The 22,205-nt window shown below is 45.4% G+C and overlaps 1 protein-coding gene across 3 annotated transcripts in view; it reads left to right on the forward strand.

Annotated features, from left to right (window-relative positions):
- Positions 1–21,872, forward strand: part of LOC121576799 (casein kinase I-like) — a 40,249-nt gene extending 18,377 nt beyond the window's left edge. For all 3 annotated transcript variants that reach the window (XM_041890280.2, XM_041890298.2, XM_041890289.2), the window contains exons 9-11: positions 12,441–12,580; positions 12,916–12,979; positions 20,720–21,872. In XM_041890280.2, coding sequence (XP_041746214.1) covers positions 12,441–12,580; positions 12,916–12,948 — 173 coding nt within the window. In that variant the 3' untranslated portion in view covers positions 12,949–12,979; positions 20,720–21,872. The remainder of the gene's footprint in view (positions 1–12,440; positions 12,581–12,915; positions 12,980–20,719) is intronic.
- Positions 21,873–22,205: the final 333 nt, after the last annotated feature.

Here is a 22,205-nt window from a genome sequence, read left to right on the forward strand (position 1 = left end):
ACTACTGAACACACACAAAAAAAAACAGGTAGTTACAGCTGCTAAGCTCAACACTGAACCAGACACTGACTAATTTACATGAGTATCATGGGATAGATCCCAGACGAGCCCCCCACTTTATGTTACGAACCCCGTGGCTCTAAACATCTAGGGTGGATGGACATGAGACCCGTAACATAAATTCATGTAAATTATAAGTGTGACATGGAATAGTGAGAACAAATAAGACACAACTACCATGAACTACCGTCAAACACAAAGTGTTTATTTATGAACACACGGTAAGGGTTTGGGAAAAAGGGCTGAGCAGGACCCAAGAAATGAAACAATAGTGTAAAACCCCCTAAACTGATCTAGCCTGCCTAAAGAACCGCTAGGCTACTGCTACCATACAAAAATACAGTGGGTGGTCCGCTCAGGTCTAACTGGTGTTTATAGACAGATTTCGTCCTACGGGTAATGTACGCCCAAGGGCATCTAGCTTAAACCCCCCTTTCCCAAAAAACACACAAAGCTACTAAACAGGGTAATCATCAACTAGCGAGTACACAACACACAGGACACCACCGTGTCCATACTCACATATGGCAAAAATCTCTCTCTCTTGCAACAAACACAAGTCTGGTTTTATACAATGGGCTGTGTGATTCAACAAACGAGTAACAGGTGGTGCTATTCACAGGAATGTTCACTGATTGGTCCAATCAGCAGACACCTCAACGACCACCAATCAGGAACATACAGGACACCTGTGATTAGGGCAGAAAGAGTAGAAACACACAAAAACACAGGATACCTGTATCCGTAACACTCCCACCCTTAAAAGAGCAAACCAAAATGGGTTGCGACACACGTACCATCACAACACCCAAAATTCAATAATCCTCCTGCCGGGATAACCAAAAAAAACCCCTAGATCATTACACACGAGACAAAGCATCTGCCAACACATTATCTAACCCCTTTTTGTGGCGGATCTCCAAATTATAATTTTGCACGACAAGTGCCCAACGCATAAGGCGTTGGTTCTGGTTGTACATCCGGTGGAGAAAAACTAAGGGGTTATGGTCAGTATACACTACCACTGGTAATGCACTGGAACCAACATAAACTTCAAAGTACTGCAGAGCTAACAACAAAGCTAGAGCTTCTTGTTCAATGGTGGAATAGTTTGTCTGACATTTGTTAAATTTCCGTGAAAAATAACAGACAGGATGGTCCACTCCACTCTGGTCTTGCTGCAGTAGAACAGCACCAGCACCTCTGGCACTTGCATCTACCTCCAGTTTAAACGGCCGCTCAAAATCTGGCGCAGCAAGAACAGGAGTACTACACAAGAGTGCTTTAGCAGTGTTGAAAGCAGTACAACAATCTTCAGACCATACAAATTTTCTCGCCGGACTGAGCAAATCCGTTAATGGAGCAACTACCGCAGAGAAATTTTTACAGAAACTACGGTAGTAGCCAACCATCCCTAAAAAACGGCGTAGCTCTCTTCTGGTGGTAGGTGCGGGAAATGCGTTTATAGCTGAGACCTTGGCATCTACAGGGCGCACCTGACCATGGCCGACCTGTTTACCAAGATACGTAACAGTGGCCTTCCCAAACTCGCACTTTGCTAAGTTCAGGGTTAGAGAAGCGGTTGCTAGACGTTCACACACTACCCTTAGAGTGTTAACATGATCAGACCACTCAGTTGAATAAATGACCAGATCATCAAGGTAAGCACTACAATTAGGAACTCCAGCCAATACTGTGTTAACCAGGCGCTGGAAAGTGGCTGGTGCGTTCCGCATCCCAAATGCCATGACAGCATATTGTAGGAAGTGATCTGGGGTCACAAAGGCAGAGATGTCGGAGGCACGTGGGGTTAACGGCACCTGCCAGTAACCTTTTAGAAGATCTAGTTTGGTTACATAAGTAGCAGCACCAACAGTATCAATACAGTCATCCAGTCTGGGTAACGGGAACGAGTCGGGCACTGTGACAGCATTGACTTTCCGATAGTCCGTACATAATCTGGATGTCCCATCAGGTTTAGGAACCAGAATGCACGGAGAACTCCAAGGACTTGAACTTGGCATAGCCAGGTTATTCTCCAGCAAATAACCGACCTCACCCCTCATTATCTTTCTCTTAGCGACGTTGACACGATAAGGATGTTGCTTGATAGGTGCAGCGTTTCCAACATTAATGTCATGTTCTAACACATTTGTACATGTAGGAACATCATTAAAAAGACATGGAAAGCTGTGTAACAGTCTCACAATCTCATCTGACTGTCTGTCCGTTAAATGAATCAGGCTTGACGGGAGAGACAGCAGCATCTCTGAATTGGGCAATCTAGCACACTGCTGCTGAGTATTGCGCAACTCCAAACCATCTCCGTCCACATCATTAACATGACCTCCCACTACAGCCGTAGCAGCAACAGAGACAGCCGACTCGGCCAGTTTCTCTGGACTGTCTACCTGAGTGACGGGTCTGTTGTGGTATGTCTTCAACATGTTAACGTGGCACACACGAGATTGGCGTTTTCTATCAGGAGTCTGTATCACATAGTCAGTTTCAGTTAGTTTCTTTTCAATGACATAAGGCCCAGAGAAACGTGCTGACAATGACGCTCCTGGCACAGGCAACAACACAAGAACTCGGTCACCTGGCTGCAGTGAACGAGAAACAGCCTGTGTGTCATAGTGTCGTTTCATCCGTTTCTGTGAGGAAGACAGCGCTTCCTTTGCTAGAGCACAGGCAGCATGTAGGCGCTCACGAAAGCGACTAACGTAGTCCAACACATTTTCTTTCACACACAACTCTTGTGACAAAAACTGATCCTTAAGGACTTTCATAGGTCCTCTCATGGTGTGTCCAAACACCAGTTCAGCTGGGCTGAACCCTAGGGATTCCTGTACTGTCTCACGGACAGCAAACAATACTAGAGGAACTCCCTCATCCCAATCTTTCTCAGATTCCAAGCAATATTTACGGAGCATAGACTTCAGGGTCTGATGCCAACGTTCAAGCGCACCCTGAGACTCTGGGTGATATGCGCTTGACACACGGTGTGTAACTGACAAGGATTTTAACACTTGTTTGAAAAGTTTAGAAAGGAAATTCGTACCCTGATCAGTTTGTATCACCTTAGGTAATCCAAAAGTTGAGAAGAATTTGATCAATGCTTTACTCACCACCGGAGCAGTAATCCTTCGCAGAGGAATGGCCTCTGGGTACCTGGTGGCCACACACATAATTGTCAACATAAACTGGTTACCAGATTTTGTTTTCGGTAATGGTCCAACACAATCAACCATCACATGTTCGAATGGTTCACCTATGGCCGGTATGGGACAAAGAGGCGCGGGGAAATAACCTGGTTCGGTTTCCCAACTACTTGACAGGTGTGGCAAGTCCGACAGAACTGAGCCACATCTTGTTTTAAGCCAGGCCAAAAGAAATGTCGCAAAACTCGATCATAAGTCTTGGTGACTCCCAGATGTCCGGACCACTGGTGATCATGAGCGAGGGATAAAACATTTTGTCGAAAGGCTGTAGGAATCACTATTTGGTAAACAGCATTCCAATCTCCGCCAGCGTCAACATGGGATGTCCATTTACGCATGAGGAGATTACCATCAATGAAGTATGCCATGTTTTTCTTCTTTAGCTCCTCCTCTGAGACAACACTAGAAAAACATTTAGCCAGGCTAATGTCAACCTGTTGGTTAGCGATCAGCTGCTCACGAGTAACTGGTAACTGTATTGCCTCAGCAACAAGTTCCACATCCTTCTTCCTTTCTCTGGGCTGTTGGTCAGACTGCACCAGCTTACCAGAGGTAGCACCCGAACTATCCTCTGGGTCACACTCTCTGAATAGAATCGTGTCTGACAAATCTACCACTTCACCCACTTGTCGTGCTTGAGCACGTGTGACAGCACAAGCGGGGAACACATCTGGATAACCCTGTGCCAGCTCCTCGGAGAGAGACTGGTCACTTTTATCCAATACCTCCAATATGGGTATTACCTTTCCTCCGGCAATATCGTTGCCCATTATAAAGGTCACCCCTTTTACTGGCAACATCGGACGTACGCCAACTCTGAACAATCCACTGACTAACTCAGAGTGTACGTTCACAAAGTGCAATGGCACTGGGACGAAACCCATTTCAATTCCTTGTACTAACACACTGGAACCACAATATGTATTATTAGACAAGGGCAACACATCAGATAGTATGAACGACTGCGCCGCACCAGTATCTCTGAGGATTCTAACTGGACGCTGAGACGCTTCGTCATCTGATATAGAAACAAACCCCTCAAAAATGAACGGTTCATAACTGTGATCTGGGACAGGGACTTTCAAACCACATTCACTATGCGGCTTCTGTCTTGATTCCGGCCTTACAACCGCATTCGAATCAGCCCAACACCCGTTGGCGGCCTGGCGTGCTGAGGCATCCCCGGTTTGCGTTTTAGCAGAAAGCAATCATTAACTATATGTCCCACCTTATGACAATAGAAACAGTGACGCACATCTTTATGGCGTGCTGGATGTACTGCTGGTCGACTAGGACTAGAAGTTAGCAACTCCGCAGCCCTGCTCTCCGTACGAGCCGAAAACACGCTCTTATGCGTCAACACAAACTTCGTCTGCCAATACAGACGCTTCCGACAGTGAGGATACTTTCTGTTCGTTCAGATAAACTACAATGCGTTCCGGTAAACAATTTTTAAACTCTTCTAACAAGATTAACTCCCGTAGAGAGTTAAAATCAGTTACCTTACTAGCACTGTGCCATTTGTCAAACAGATTTCCTTTGTCTCTAGCAAACTCCACATAAGTCTGAGTAGGAGACTTTTTATGAGACCTAAATCTCTGTCGATATGCCTCAGGAACAAGCTCATAGGCACGAAGAACAGTAGCTTTGACCACCTCATAATTCAAACTGTCTTCAAGAGGTAGCGCTGCCAGAACCTCTTGGGCTTTACCTGTCAGTTTACACTGAAGTAATAGGCACCATACCTCTTCGGGCCATTTCAATGCTACCGCTATACGTTCAAAAACACTGAAATAGGAATCAACCTCTGACTCCCTGAACACAGGTACCAAGGTGATCTGCCTACTAATATCAAACGTAGCAGATGACACAGCTGGTGAGGATGGCTCACTAGCAGGCATAGTATTAGCAGAGACTAACCTCGCTGTTTCTGCCTCTAGTTCCATTTTACGCATCGCCAGTTCTTGATCAAGCCTACGCGTCTCCAGTTCTTGATCAAGCCTACGCGTCTCCAGTTCCATCTTACGCGTCTCCTGTTCTATCTTACGCGTCTCCTGTTCTGCCTTACGCGTCTCCTGTTCTGCCTCTAGCTCCATTTTACGCATCTCCAGCTTGTCTTGCCTGATTTGTGCCCGCTCTTCCGCCTCCATTTGGAGCCGCGTCGAGCGGACATCGATCCTGGCATCACTGTCAGTCAGTGGGGAGAGTGGGTCATAACGGGGCAATGTGGCTGGAGCCTTAGCCTCGTCCTCAGACACTGATGGGCTTACAGAAACATCAACCACATCCCCTACAGGAGCAGCAGACTCAGGCGGCGGTAACTCAAGCACTCGCTCGTTTAACAATATCGCTAGCACTACTTCCCTAACTTCTGCTTTCACTATACCCCTCGGTATGGGTACAGAAAAGTGGTCAGCCAAAGCTTGTAGATCCACTCTACGACAATTCTCAAAAATCTCCCACGTAGGGTTTTCCAAAAATGCTTCCAAATCAAAAGTAGCCATCCTACTAACTACACGAGCCGTCGACTACTGAACACACACAAAAAAAAACAGGTAGTTACAGCTGCTAAGCTCAACACTGAACCAGACACTGACTAATTTACATGAGTATCATGGGATAGATCCCAGACGAGCCCCCACTTTATGTTACGAACCCCGTGGCTCTAAACATCTAGGGTGGATGGACATGAGACCCGTAACATAAATTCATGTAAATTATAAGTGTGACATGGAATAGTGAGAACAAATAAGACACAACTACCATGAACTACCGTCAAACACAAAGTGTTTATTTATGAACACACGGTAAGGGTTTGGGAAAAAGGGCTGAGCAGGACCCAAGAAATGAAACAATAGTGTAAAACCCCCTAAACTGATCTAGCCTGCCTAAAGAACCGCTAGGCTACTGCTACCATACAAAAATACAGTGGGTGGTCCGCTCAGGTCTAACTGGTGTTTATAGACAGATTTCGTCCCTACGGGTAATGTACGCCCAAGGGCATCTAGCTTAAACCCCCCTTTCCCAAAAAAACACACAAAGCTACTAAACAGGGTAATCATCAACTAGCGAGTACACAACGCACAGGACACCACCGTGTCCATACTCACATATGGCAAAAATCTCTCTCTCTTGCAACAAACACAAGTCTGGTTTTATACAATGGGCTGTGTGATTCAACAAACGAGTAACAGGTGGTGCTATTCACAGGAATGTTCACTGATTGGTCCAATCAGCAGACACCTCAACGACCACCAATCAGGAACATACAGGACACCTGTGATTAGGGCAGAAAGAGTAGAAACACACAAAAACACAGGATACCTGTATCCGTAACAGTTCTTACATGGAAGATGTTTGGAACCACCAAGACTCTTCCTAGAGCTGGCCACCTGGCCAAACTGAGCAATCAGAGGAGAAGGGCCTTGGTCAGGGAGGTGACCAAGAACCTGATGGTCACTCTGACAGAGCTCTAGAGTTTGTCTGTGGAGATGGAAGAAACTTCCGAAGGACAACCATCTCTGCAGCACTCCACCAATCAGGCCTTTATGGTAGTGGCCAGACGGAAGCCACACCTCAGTAAAAGGCACATAACAGCCCGCTTGGAGTTTGCCAAAAGGCACCTAAAGACTCTCAGACCATGATAAACAAGATTCGCTGGTCTGATGAAACCAAGATTGAACTCTTTGGCCTGAATGCCAATTGTCACGTCTGGAGGAAACCTGGCATCATCCCTACTGTGAAGCATGGTGGTGGCAGCATCATGCTGCAGGGATGTTTTTCAGCGGCAGGGACTGGGAGACTAGTTAGGATCGAGGCAAAGATGAACGGAGCAAAGTACAGAGAGATCCTTGATGAAAACCTGCTCCAGAGCGCTCAGGACCTCAGACTGGGGCGAAGGTTCACCTTCCAACAGGACAACGACCCTAAGCACACAGCCAAGACAACGCAGGAGTAGCTTCGGGACAAGTCTCTGAATGTCCTTGAGTGGTCCAGCCAGAGCCCGGACTTGAACCCTGAAAATAGCTGTGCAGCAACGCTCCCCATCCAACCTGACAGAGCTTGAGGGGAGCTGCAGAGAAGAATGGGAGAAACTCCCCAAATACATTTACATATACATTTACATCATTTAGCAGACGCTGTTATCCAGAGCGATTTACAAATTGGTGCATTCAACTTATGATAGCCAGTGGGACAAACACCTTTTTTATTTGTTTTATTTTTATGGGGGGGTGGGGATAGAAGGATTACTTTATACTATTCCAGGTATTCCTTAAAGAGGTAGGGTTTCAAGTGTCTCCAGAAGGTGGTCAGAGACTCCGCTGTCCTGGCGTCGTGGGGGAGCTTGTTCCACCATTGGGGTGCCAGAGCAGCAAATAGCTTTGACTGGGCTGAGCAGGAACTGTGCTTCCGTAGAGGTAGGGGAGCTAGCAGGCCAGAGGTGGATGAACGTAGTGCCCTCGTTTGGGTGTAGGGTCTGATCAGAGCCTGAAGGTAAGGAGGTGCCGTTCCCCTCACAGCTCCGTAGGCAAGCACCATGGTCTTGTAGTAGATGCGAGCCTCAACTGGAGGCCAGTGGAGTGTGCGGAGGAGCGCGTGATATGAGAGAACTTGGGAAGGTCGAACACCAGACTGGCTGCAGCGTTCTGGATAAGTTGTAGGGGTTTAATGGCACAGGCAGGGAGCCCAGCCAACAGCGAGTTGCAGTAATCCAGACGGGAGATGACAAGTGCCTGGATTAGGACCTGTGCCGCTTTCTGTGTAAGGTAGGGTCGTACTCTGCGAATGTTGTAGAGCATGAACCTGCAGGATCGGGTCACCGCTTTGATGTTAGCGGAGAACGACAGGGTGTTGTCCAGGATCACGCCAAGGTTATTTGCACTCTGGGAGGAGGACACAATGGAGTTGTCAACCGTGATGGCGAGATCATGGAGCGGGCAGTCCTTCCCCGGGAGGAAGAGCAGCTCCGTCTTGCCGAGGTTCAGCTTGAGGTGGTGATCCGACATCCACACTGATATGTCTGCCAGACATGCAGAGATGCGATTCGCCACCTAGTTATCAGAAGGGGGAGAGGAGAATATTAACTGTGTGTCGTCTGCATAGCAATGATAGGAGAGACCATGTGAGGATATGACAGAGCCAAGTGACTTGGTGTATAGAGAGAATAGGAGAGGGCCTAGAACTGAGCCCTGGGGGACACCAGTGGTGAGAGCACGTGGTGCAGAGACAGATTCTCGCCACACCACCTGGTAGGAGCGACCTGTCAGGTAGGACGCAATCCAAGAGTGAGCAGCGCCGGAGATGCCCAACTCGGAGAGGGTGGAGAGGAGGATCTGATGGTTCACAGTATCAAAGGCAGCGGATAGGTCTAAAAGGATAAGAGCAGAGGAGAGAGAGTTAGCTTTAGCAGTGCGGAGAGCCTCCGTGACACAGAGAAGAGCAGTCTCAGTTGAATGACCAGTCTTGAAACCTGACTGGTTTGGATCAAGAAGGTCATTCTGAGAGAGATAGCAGGAGAGTTGGCTAGAGTAGCCGATGTGAGTAAGACTTTTAAGCAGGGCAACATTCACAAGGCCGCAGGGCCAGACGGATTACCAGGACGTGTACTCCGAGCATGTGCTGACCAACTGGCAAGTGTCTTCATTGACATTTTCAACATGTCCCTGACTGAGTCTGTAATACCAACATGTTTCAAGCAGACCACCATAGTCCCCGTGCCCAAGGACTCTAAGATAACCTGCCTAAATGACTACCGACCCGTAGCACTGACGTCTGTAGCCATGAAGTGCTTTGAAAGGCTGGTCATGGCTCACATCAACACCATTATCCCAGAAACCCTAGACCCACTCCAATTTGCATACCGCCCCAACAGATCCACAGATGATGCAATCTCTATTGCACTCCACACTGCCCTTTCCCACCTGGACAAGAGGAACACGTACGTGAGAATGCTATTCATGGGCTACAGCTCAGCATTCAACACCATAGTGCCCTCAAAGCTCATCACTAAGCTAAGGATCCTGGGACTAAACACCTCCCTCTGCAACTGGATCCTGGACTTCCTGACGGGCCCCCCCCCCCAGGTGGTAAGGGTAGGTAACAACACATCTGCCACACTGATCCTCAACACGGGGGCCCCTCAGGGATGCGTGCTCAGTCCCCTCCTGTACTCCCTGTTCACCCATGACTGCATGGCCAGGCACCGACTCCAACACCATCATTAAGTTTGCTGACGACACAACAGTGGTAGGCCTGATCACCGACAACGATGAGACAGCCTATAGGGAGGAGGTCAGAGACCTGGCCGTGTGGTGCCAGGATAACAACCTCTCCCTCAACGTGACCAAGACAAAGGAGATGATTGTGGACTACAGGAAAAAAAAGAGGACTGAGCACGCCCCCATTTTCATCGACGGGGCTGTAGTGGAACAGGTTGAGAGCTTCAAGTTCCTTGGTGTCCACATCACCAACGAACTATCATGGTCCAAACACACCAAGACAGTCGTGAAGAGGGCACGACAAAGCCTATTCCCCCTCAGGAGACTGAAAAGATTTGGCATGGGTCCTCAGATCCTGACTGGTTGCATCACCGCCTGGTATGGCAACTGCTTGGCCTCCGACCGCAAGGCACTACAGAGGGTAGTGCGTACGGCCCAGTACATCACTGGGGCCAAGCTTCCTGTCATCCAGGACCTCTATACCAGGCGGTGTCAGAGGAAGGCCCTCAAAATTGTCAAAGACTCCAGCCACCCTAGTCATAGACTGTTCTCTCTGCTACCGCACGGCAAGCGGTACCGGAGTGCCAAGTCTAGGTCCAAAAGACTTCTCAACAGCTTCTACCCCCAAGCCATAACACTCCTGAACAGCTAATCATGGCTACCCTGACTATTTGCACTGCTCCCCCCCCCCACCCCATCTTTTTACGCTGCTGCTACTCTGTTAATTATTTATGCATAGTCACTTTAACTCTACCCACATGTACATATTACTTCAACTACCTCAACTAGCCGGTGCCCCCGCACATTGACTCTGCACCGGTACCCCCCTGTATATATAGCCTCCCTACTGTTATTTTATTTTACTTCTGCTCTTTTTTTCTCAACACTTTTTTGTTGTTTTATTCTACTTTTTTATTAAAAATAAATGCACTGTTGGTTAAGGGCTGTAAGTAAGCATTTCACTGTAATGTCTGCACCTGTTGTATTCGGCGCATGTGGCCAATAAAATTTGATTTGATTTGATATGATTAGAGACGGCACGCTCAAGAGTTTTGGAGAGAAAAGAAAGAAGGGATACTGGTCTGTAGTTGTTGACATCGGAGGGATCGAGTGTAGGTTTTTTGATGAGGGGTGCAACTCCAGCGGTCAAGGATGATTTGATGAGCGAGGTGAGGTAAGGGAGAAGTTCTCCGGAAATGGTCTGGAGAAGAGAGGAGGGGATAGGGTCAAGCGGGCAGGTTGTTGGACGGCCGGCCGTCACAAGTCGCAAGATTTCATCTGGAGAGAGAGGGTAGAAAGAAGTCAAAGCATAGGGTAGGGCAGTGTGAGCAGGACCAGCGGTGTCATTTGACTTAACAAACGAGGATCGGATGTCGTCAACCTTCTTTTCAAAATGGTTGACGAAGTCATCCACAGAGAGGGAGGAGGGAGGGGGAGGAGGAGGAGGATTCAGCAGGGAGGAGAAGGTGGCAAAGAGCTTCCTAGGGTTAGAGGCAGAGGCTTGAAATTTAGAGTGGTAGAAAGTGGCTTTAGCAGCAGAAACAGAGGAAGAGAATGTAGAGAGGAGGGAGTGAAAAGATGACAGGTCCGCAGGGAGTCTAGTTTTCCTCCATTTCCACTCGGCTGCCCGGAGCTCTCTTCTGTGAGCTCGCAATGAGTTGTCAAGCCACGGAGCAGGAGGGGAGGATAGGGGACATAGAGAGTCAAAAGATGCAGAAAGGGAGGAGAGGAGGGTTGAGGAGGCAGAATCAGGAGATCGGAGGGAGAAGGATTTAGCTGAGGGAAGAGATGATAGGATGGAAGAGGAGAGAGTAGCAGGAGAGAGAGAGCGAAGGTTGCGATGGCACATTACCATCTGAGTAGGGGCAGAGTGAGTAGTGTTGGAGGAGAGCGAGAGAGAAAAGGATACAAAGTAGTGGTCGGAGACTTGGAGGGGAGTTGCAGTGAGATTAGTAGAAGAACAGCATCTAGTAAAGATGAGGTCAAGTGTATTGCCTGCCTTGTGAGTAGGGGGGGACGGTGAGAGGGTGAGGTCAAAAGAGGAAAGGAGTGGAAAGAAGGAGGCAGAGAGAAATTAGTCAAAGGCAGATGTAAGGAGGTTAAAGTCACCCAGAACTGTGAGGGGTGAGCCATCCTCAGGAAAGGAACTTATCAAGGCGTCAAGCTCATTGATGAACTCTCCAAGGGAACCTGGAGGGCGATAAATGAAAAGGATGTTAAGCTTGAATGGGCTAGTGACTGTGACAGCATGGAATTCAAGGAGGAGATAGACAGATGGGTCATACAGGTGTGTCAAGCTTGTAACATCATACGCAAGAAGACTCAATGCTGTAATCGCTGCCAAAGGTGCTTCAACAAAATACTGAGTAAAGGGTCTGAATAATTATGTAAATGTGATATTTCATTTTTTAAAAATGTTTTTATAAATTAACAAAAAATTATAAAAACCTGTTTTTGATTTGTCATTACGGGGTATTGTGTGTAGATTGATGATCCATTTTAGAATAAGGCTGTAACGTAACAAAATGTGGAAAAAGTAAAGGGGTCTGAATACTTTCCGAAGTCACTGTACTTCATAAGGTAGACAGCAAATGACTGTGTAAACACGAGGGAGGGTGTGTAAACTAAACCCCTTGCTGAATTCATGACCCCAGTTTGTAGCCCTCTAGCTGCCCATTAGTCACTTAAAGAATCTGTTGTGTTTGGACTCAGCTGAGGAAACTATGAGTAAACTATGAGGAAACTGAAGAAACTATGAGGAAACTATGAGGAAACTGAGGAAACTATGAGGAAACTATGAGGAAACTGAAGAAACCATGAGGAAACTATGAGGAAACTATGAGGAAAGTCCAGGGTGTGCAGACTTTTGTTCCAGCCCAGCACTAGATTCCATTTCACCAATAATGTGTGTGTGTGTGTGTGTGTGTGTGTGTGTGTGTAGCGAACCGGTCCCCGCAGGCAGTGTCCCGTGCGGAGCGAGAGAGGAAGGTGGCCATGAGGCTCCACCGCGGCGCCCCCGCCAACATCTCCTCCTCTGACCTCACCGCACAGATGGGCCAATCACGCATTGCCACATCACAGGTCAGCTACCTACCATTGTATATCTCTCTCTCACTCTGCTCCCCTGAATCCCACTGCTCCCCTGAACCATACTGCTCCCCTGAACTCGTCTGCTCCTCTGAACCCCACTGCTCCCCTGAACTCGTCTGCTCCTCTGAACCATACTGCTCCCCTGAACCCCATTGCTCCCCTGAACCATACTGCTCCCCTGAACCCAATTGCTCCCCCACTCTTTCCCTGCTAAAAGTGATTGAAGTTTGTCTGCCTGTGTATGTGAATGTATAGTATGTCTGTTGAATGCACAGCACCTTATACTAACCCTATGCCATCTGTTAACCCCCTCTCCTCTTCTCCAGGTCAGTGTGCCATTTGAACACCTGGGGAAGTGAGCTGCTCCTCTGGCCCTCTGGATACTGGCAGGTAAGGACACGTCAGAGGGACAACACTCAGGGAACTATGGACCAACCCTAACCTGTAACATCAATGCATGATTGAATATAATAGAATATAGACGGGTTGGTTGTTTAGAAACAAAACCTACGCGTGCGCAACTATGGGGCAAAACAGACAGGGTTGGCTTAGATTGGAGACAACATGTAAACTATATTTAGTCTCCAACATTTATTGAAAACATAAATACATTTGCATAATGAGCACTTGTTGTCTCTCAAATACATTGTTACAGTTGTTGGTTAGCTAGCTAGCATATTTTTACGATATTAGCATTGATATGGAATCAGTCAAAACACCTCAAAACAAGACATAATATAATAATAATATATATACTGGTAATAATTATATATACACTACCATTCAAAAGTTTGGGGTCACTTAGATTTTTATTTATTTTTTATTTATTTATTTTTTATTTCACCTTTATTTAACCAGGTAAGCCAGTTGAGAACAAGTTCTCATTTACAACTGCAACCTGGCCAAGATAAAGCAAAGCAGTGCGATAAAAACAACAACACAGAGTTACATATGGGGTAAAACAAAACAAAGTCAAAAATACAACAGAAATAAATATATATACAGTGTGTGCAAATGTAGCAAGTTATGGAGGTAAGGCAATAAATAGGCTATAGTGCAAAATAATTACAATTAGTATTAACACTGGAATGATAGATGTGCAAGAGATGATGTGCAAATAGAGATACTGGGGTACAAATTAGCAAAATAAATAACAATATAGGGATGAGGTAGTTGGGCGGGCTAATTTCAGATGGGCTGTGTACAGGTGCAGTGATCGGTAAGGTGCTCTGACAACTGATGCTTAAAGTTAGTGAGGGAGATAAGTGTCTCCAGCTTCAGAGATTTTTGCAATTTGTTCCAGTCATTGGCAGCAGAGAACTGGAAGGAATGGCGGCCAAAGGAGGTGTTGGCTTTGGGGATGACCAGTGAGATATACAGTGGGGAAAAAAAGTATTTAGTCAGCCACCAATTGTGCAAGTTCTCCCACTTAAAAAGATGAGAGAGGCCTATAATTTTCATCATAGGTACACGTCAACTATGACAGACAAATTGAGGAGAAAAAATCCAGAAAATCACATTGTAGGATTTTTAATGAATTTATTTGCAAATTATGGTAGAAAATAAGTATTTGGTCACCTACAAACAAGCAAGATTTCTGGCTCTCACAGACCTGTAACTTCTTCTTTAAGAGGCTCCTCTGTCCTCCACTCGTTACCTGTATTAATGGCACCTGTTTGAACTTGTTATCAGTATAAAAGACACCTGTCCACAACCTCAAACAGTCACACTCCAAACTCCACTATGGCCAAGACCAAGGAGCTGTCAAAGGACACCAGAAACAAAATAGTAGACCTGCACCAGGCTGGGAAGACTGAATCTGCAATAGGTAAGCAGCTTGGTTTGAAGAAATCAACTGTGGGAGCAATTATTAGGAAATGGAAGACATACAAGACCACTGATAATCTCCCTCGATCTGGGGCTCCACGCAAGATCTCACCCCGTGGGGTCAAAATGATCACAAGAACGGTGAGCAAAAATCCCAGAACCACACGGGGGGGACCTAGTGAATGACCTGCAGAGAGCTGGGACCAAAGTAACAAAGCCTACCATCAGTAACACACTACGCCGCCAGGGGACTCAAATACTGCAGTGCCAGACGTGTCCCCCTGCTTAAGCCAGTACATGTCCAGGCCCGTCTGAAGTTTGCTAGAGTGCATTTGGATGATCCAGAAGAGGATTGGGAGAATATCATATGGTCAGATGAAACCAAAATAGAACTTTTTGGTAAAAACTCAACTCGTCGTGTTTGGAGGACAAAGAATGCTGAGTTGCATCCAAAGAACACCATACCTACTGTGAAGCATGGGGGTGGAAACATCATGCTTTGGGGCTGTTTTTCTGCAAAGGGACCAGGACGACTGATCCGTGTAAAGGAAAGAATGAATGGGGCCATGTATCGTGAGATTTTGAGTGAAAACCTCCTTCCATCAGCAAGGGCATTGAAGATGAAACGTGGCTGGGTCTTTCAGCATGACAATGATCCCAAACACACCGCCCGGGCAACGAAGGAGTGGCTTCGTAAGAAGCATTTCAAGGTCCTGGAGTGGCCTAGCCAGTCTCCAGATCTCAACCCCATAGAAAATCTTTGGAGGGAGTTGAAAGTCTGTGTTGCCCAGCGACAGCCCCAAAACATCACTGCTCTAGAGGAGATCTGCATGGAGGAATGGGCCAAAATACCAGCAACAGTGTGAAAACCTTGTGAAGACTTACAGAAAACGTTTGACCTGTGTCATTGCCAACAAAGGGTATATAACAAAGTATTGAGAAACTTTTGTCATTGACCAAATACTTATTTTCCACCATAATTTGCAAATAAATTCATTAAAAATCCTACAATGTGATTTTCTGGATTTTTTTTTCTAATTTTGTCTGTCATAGTTGACGGGTACCTATGATGAAAATTACAGGCCTCTCTCATCTTTTTAAGTGGGAGAACTTGCACAATTGGTGGCTGACTAAATACTTTTTTTCCCCACTGTACCTGCTGGAGCGCATACTACGGGTGGGTGTTGCTATGGTGACCAATGAGCTAAGATAAGGCGGGGATTTGCCTAGCAGTGATTTATAGATGGCCTGGAGCCAGTGGGTTTGGCGACGAATATGTAGTGAGGACCAGCCAACAAGAGCGTACAGGTCACAGTGGTGGGTAGTATATGGGGCTTTGGAGACAAAACGGATGGCACTGTGATAGACTACATCCAATTTGCTGAGTATAGTGTTGGAGGCTATTTTGTAAATGACATCGCCGAAGTCAAGGATCGGTAGGATAGTCAGTTTTACGAGGGCATGTTTGGCAGCATGAGTGAAGGAGGCTTTGTTGCGAAATAGGAAACCGATTCTAGATTTAACTTTGGATTGGAGATTCTTAATGTGAGTCTGGAAGGAGAGTTTACAGTCTAACCAGACACCTAGGTATTTGTAGTTGTCCACATACTCTAGGTCAGACCCGTCGAGAGTAGTGATTCTAGTCGGGTGGGCGGGTGCAAGCAGCGTTCGGTTGAAGAGCATGCATTTAGTTTTACTAGTGTTTAAGAGCAGTTGGAGGCTACTGAAGGAGTGTTGTATGGCATTGAAGCTCGTTTGGAGGTTTGTTAACACAGTGTCCAATGAAGGGCCAGATGTATACAAAATGGTGTCGTCTGCGTAGAGGTGGATCTGAGAGTCACCAGCAGCAAGAGCGACGTCATTGATATACACAGAGAAAAGAGTCGGCCCAAGAATTGAACCCTGTGGCACCCCCCATAGAGACTGCCATAGGTCCAGACAACAGGCCCTCCGATTTGACACATTGAACTCTATCAGAGAAGTAGTTGGTGAACCAGGCGAGGCAGTCATTTGAGAAACCAAGGCTATTTAGTCTGCCAATAAGAATGCGGTGGTTGACAGAGTCGAAAGCCTTGGCCAGGTCAATGAAAACGTCTGCACAGTACTGTCTATTATCGATCGCGGTTATAATATCGTTTAGGACCTTGAGCGTGGCTGAAGTGCACCCATGACCAGCTCGGAAACCGGATTGCATAGCGGAGAAGGTACGGTGGATTCGAAATGGTCGGTGATCTGTTTGTTAACTTGGCTTTCAAAAACTTTTGAAAGGCAGGGCAGGATGGATATGGGTCTGTAACAGTTTGGATCTAGAGTGTCACCCCCTTTGAAGAGGGGGATGACCGCGGCAGCTTTCCAATCTCTGGGGATCTCAGACGTTACGAAAGAGAGGTTGAACAGGCTAGTAATAGGGGTTGCGACAATTTCGGCGGCTAGTTTTAGAAAGAAAGGGTCCAGATTGTCTAGCCCAGATGATTTGTAGGGGTCCAGATTTTGCAGCTCTTTCAGAACATCAGCTGTCTGGATTTGTGTGAAGGAGAAGCGGGGGGGGCATGGGCAAGTTGCAGCGGAGGGTGCAGAGCTGGTGGCCGGGGTAGTGGTAGCCAGGTGGAAAGCCAGGTGGAAATGTCCTTGTTTTCCATGAAAACATACATTAAATTAGTTTGAATAGGAAATATAGCAAAATGCATAGGAAATGTAGTCATTGAGAAGGTTAGAAATAATGATTTTTAATATAAACAATAATTGTGTCCTTCAAACTTTGCTTTCATCAAAGAATCCTCCATTTGCAGCAATTACAGCCTTGCAGACCTTTGGCATTCTAGTTGTCAATTTGTTGAGGTAATCTGAAGAGATTTCACCCCATGCTTCCTGAAGCACCTCCCACAAGTTGGATTGGCTTGATGGGCACTTCTTACGTACCATACGGTCAAGCTGCTCCCACAACAGCTCAATAGGGTTGAGATCCGGTGACTGTGCTGGCCACTCCATTATAGACAGAATACCAGCTGACTGCTTCTTCTCTAAATAGTTATTGCATAGTTTGGAGCTGTGCTTTGGGTCATTGTCCTGTTGTAGGAGGAATTTGGCTCCAATCAAGCGCCGTCCACAGGGTATAGCATGGCGTTGCAAAATGGAGTGATAGCCTTCCTTCTTCAAGATCCCTTTTACTCTGTACAAATCTCCCACTTTACCACCACCAAAGCACCCCCAGACCATCACATTGCCTCCACCATGCTTGACAGATGGCATCAAACACTCCTCCAGCATCTTTACATTTGGTCTGCGTCTCACAAATGTTCTTCTTTGTGATTTGAACACCTCAAACTTCGATTCGTCTGTCCATAGCACTTTTTTCCAATCTTCCTCTGTCCATTGTCTGTGTTCTTTTGCCCATCTTAATCTTTTATTTTTATTGGCCAGTCTGAGATATGGCTTTTTCTTTGCAACTCTGCCTAGAATGTCAGCATCCCGGAGTCGCCTCTTCACTGTTGACGTTGAGACTGGTGTTTTGCGGGTACTATTTAATGAAGCTGCCAGTTGAGGACCTGTGAGGCGTCTGTTTCTCAAACTAGACACTCTAATGTATTTCTCCTCTTGCTCAGTTGTGCACCGGGGCCTCCTACTCCTCTTTCTATTCTGGTTAGAGCCAGTTTGCGCTGTTCTGTGAAGGGAGTAGTACACAGCGTTGTTTGAGATCTTCAGTTTCTTGGCAATTTCTCACATGGAATAGCCTTCATTTCTCAGAACAAGAATAGACTGACGAGTTTCAGAAGAAAGTTATTTGTTTCTGGCCATTCTGGCCAATCGAACCCACAATTGCTGATGCTCCAGATACTCAACTAGTCTCAAGAAGGCCAGTTTTATTGCTTCTTTAAATCAGCACAACAGTTTTCAGCTGTGCTAACATAATTGCAAAAGGGTTTTCTAATGATCAATTAGCCTTTTAAAATGATAAACTTGGATTAGCAAACACAACGTGCCATTGGAACACAGGACTGATGGTTGCTGATAATGGGCCTCTGTACGCCTATGTAGATACAGTGGGGAAAAAAAGTATTTAGTCAGCCACCAATTGTGCAAGTTCTCCCACTTAAAAAGATGAGAGAGGCCTGTAATTTTCATCATAGGTACACGTCAACTATGACAGACAAAATTAGAAAAAAAAATCCAGAAAATCACATTGTAGGATTTTTAATGAATTTATTGGCATATGATGGTGGAAAATAAGTATTTGGTCAATAACAAAAGTTTCTCAATACTTTGTTATATACCCTTTGTTGGCAATGACACAGGTCAAACGTTTTCTGTAAGTCTTCACAAGGTTTTCACACACTGTTGCTGGTATTTTGGCCCATTCCTCCATGCAGATCTCCTCTAGAGCAGTGATGTTTTGGGGCTGTCGCTGGGCAACACAGACTTTCAACTCCCTCCAAAGATTTTCTATGGGGTTGAGATCTGGAGACTGGCTAGGCCACTCCAGGACCTTGAAATGCTTCTTACGAAGCCACTCCTTCGTTGCCCGGGCGGTGTGTTTGGGATCATTGTCATGCTGAAAGACCCAGCCACGTCTCATCTTCAATGCCCTTGCTGATGGAAGGAGGGTTTCACTCAAAATCTCACGATACATGGCCCCATTCATTCTTTCCTTTACACGGATCAGTCGTCCTGGTCCCTTTGCAGAAAAACAGCCCCAAAGCATGATGTTTCCAACCCCATGCTTCACAGTAGGTATGGTGTTCTTTGGATGCAACTCAGCATTCTTTGTCCTCCAAACATGACGAGTTGAGTTTTTACCAAAAAGTTATATTTTGGTTTCATCTGACCATATGACATTCTCCCAATCCTCTTCTGGATCATCCAAATGCACTTCAGACGGGCCTGGACATGTACTGGCTTAAGCAGGGGGACACGTCTCGCACTGCAGGATTTGAGTCCCTGGCGGCGTAGTGTGTTACTGATGGTTGGCTTTGTTACTTTGGTCCCAGCTCTCAGCAGGTCATTCACTAGGTCCCCCCGTGTGGTTCTGGGATTTTTGCTCACCGTTCTTGTGATCATTTTGACCCCACGGGGTGAGATCTTGCATGGAGCCCCAGATCGAGGGAGATTATCAGTGGTCTTGTATGTCTTCCATTTCCTAATAATTGCTCCCACAGTTGATTTCTTCAAACCAAGCTGCTTACCTGTTGCAGATTCAGTCTTCCCAGCCTGGTGCAGGTCTACAATTTTGTTTTTGGTGTCCTTTGACAGCTCTTTGGTCTTGGCCATTGTGAAGTTTGGAGTGTGACTGTTTGAGGTTGTGGACAGGTGTCTTTTATACTGATAACAAGTTCAAACAGGTGCCATTAATACAGGTAACGAGTGGAGGACAGAGGAGCCTCTTAAAGAAGAAGTTACAGGTCTGTGAGAGCCAGAAATCTTGCTTGTTTGTAGGTGACCAAATACTTATTTTCCACCATAATTTGCAAATAAATTCATTAAAAATCCTACAATGGGATTTTCTGGATTTTTTTTTCTCAATTTGTCTGTCATAGTTGACGTGTACCTATGATGAAAATTACAGGCCTCTCTCATCTTTTTAAGTGGGAGAACTTGCACAATTGGTGGCTGACTAAATACTTTTTTGCCCCACTGTATTCCATAAAAAATCAGCCGTTTCCAGCTACAATAGCCATTTCCAACATTAACAATGTCTACACGGTACTTCTGATCAATTTGATGTTATTTTAATGGACAAAATAATTGCTTTTCTTTCGAAAACAATAAAATGTCTAAGTGACCCCAAATTTTTGAACGGTAGTGTATATAATCATAATAATAATATATATAATCATAATATACAGTATAATCGAAAGGTCGCTGGTTCTAATCCCCGAGCCGACTATGTGAAAAATCTGTCGATGTGCCCTTAAGCAAGGCACTTAACCCTAATTGCTCCTGTAAGTCGCTCTGGATAAGAGCGTCTGCTAAATGACTAAAATGTAAATGTAAAATAATAATAATAATAATAATAATAATAATAATAATAATAATAATAATATGGGCCATTTAGAAGACGGTTTTATACAAAGCGACTTAGTCATGCGTGCATACACTTTATGTATGGGGGGGTGTCGAACCCACGACACTTGGCATTGCAAGCGCCATGCTCTAGTCTACCATCTTTTCCAGACAGGCCCACTACTCATGTTAGCTCTCGAGTTTGAATTTGCCCCTAAGTATGCTTATGCTTAATTGAATGAAATCTGTTGCAAATGTGTGTAAAAAGTGAAGTAAAAACAGTAAATATATTACTGTTTTTTGCAGCCATGGTAGCGGGTATCAATACCTACTCAATTACTTTTGAAATTGTTGGATTAAAAAACATGAGTGGGTCAACTACACTGAAGACGGATTAAAGATGGAAGACAGAAGAGAACAAAAGGAGAGGAAGTTCCAATGGATGTGAGAAGTGAACGCCTGTCCAATATGACTGTAGTTAACTGGGAGAAAATGTGAAAAGATGAACAATTGACAAGTGAAAGACACTCTCTTGGCCTAGCCTTGCTTCCCAGGCTTGTGAGACCTTCCCTTCAGCTGGTGAATGAGTCCTGGTTCACTCTCATTATGCCCGCTATATGATCCGTGGGACCATTCACGTCTCTCAGAAGCTCAATGCGCAAAACAACATGCACATGTCAGTACAAAATGGACAAATTCTGATTATTCTAGCTGTTTTCATCGCTGAGGTGGTGTTGTATGGGCAAATGTGTAGGTTAAAAAACACACAGTCGAAACCGTTTGTCTCACGTTGAATGTCCAATTTATGACAGCTACATTTAGAGCTAAAGTGTGTGTTTATAATCCAAAAATAATAATAATATCTGGGAATATTACAGAGGGTCAAGTAGTCAGCAAGAAGACATTTGGGGGAAATGGAAGATATGCAGAGAGAGAGGTAGGAAGAGATGTGGAACAACATTGTTCAGGAATGGGAAAGGGGATGAATAGGAAAGAAGTGAATGAATGTGAAAGTGTTTGAATCAGAGTTGCTTAGAGAAGTAGGGTTGAATATAGTCAATGTCTTATTGTCTTACTGTTTGTTTTTCGTACTCTTGGTTTCAGCAAGACAAGCACCGACCACGAGTCAGAGGAGGAAGGGGATTATAGGAGACTTAGAGAGATGGACTGTCACCCATTTTCTCTTAACGTCTTTGCTGTTTATGAATTCCTGAATAAGAATAATTATGAGTAGATTTTAACCAAGCATTAAACAAGGACATTTTGGTTGTACAACACTTCCTGTTAACATTATTGACACATTTACGTTGAGGTTTCACTCCCCTCTGCGGTGTGTGTGTGTGCTCACAGTATTGTATTACATTAGTCAACAACAGAGAGCTAATAACATCCCTTCAAATGATGGTGGACCATGTAATAAAGGACCTTCTTATCATTAAGGAAGGAAATTTGTTATTTACTCAATTGATCGTTTTTGTTCTGGTGTTTTTAAGTCAAGTCAAGACAATAACCTCACGTGCCAGGCTTTGCAAAAGCAAGAATACTGTGGTCTTGGTTATTATGATAATAAGTCAACAAGCCGTATTATCCTGGAGATGTGAGGAGGAGCATGGGAGAAATGAAGAGGTTGGATTTCATTTTTTAAATTTTTTTATCTCTGTAAATATGTTTTTGTGTAAAGCCAAAATGTGCTAGGTTGTTTGAAGATGTCAATGTAGTGACAGAGATTTATTGACCTGCTGGAGGGCTTGGTTGGGTGCAGAAGGAGTCAGATGAAAGGTAAGCATACACC

This window comes from Coregonus clupeaformis, chromosome 1 (genome assembly GCF_020615455.1).
Source record: "Coregonus clupeaformis isolate EN_2021a chromosome 1, ASM2061545v1, whole genome shotgun sequence".
Taxonomy (NCBI): Eukaryota; Metazoa; Chordata; class Actinopteri; order Salmoniformes; family Salmonidae; genus Coregonus; species Coregonus clupeaformis.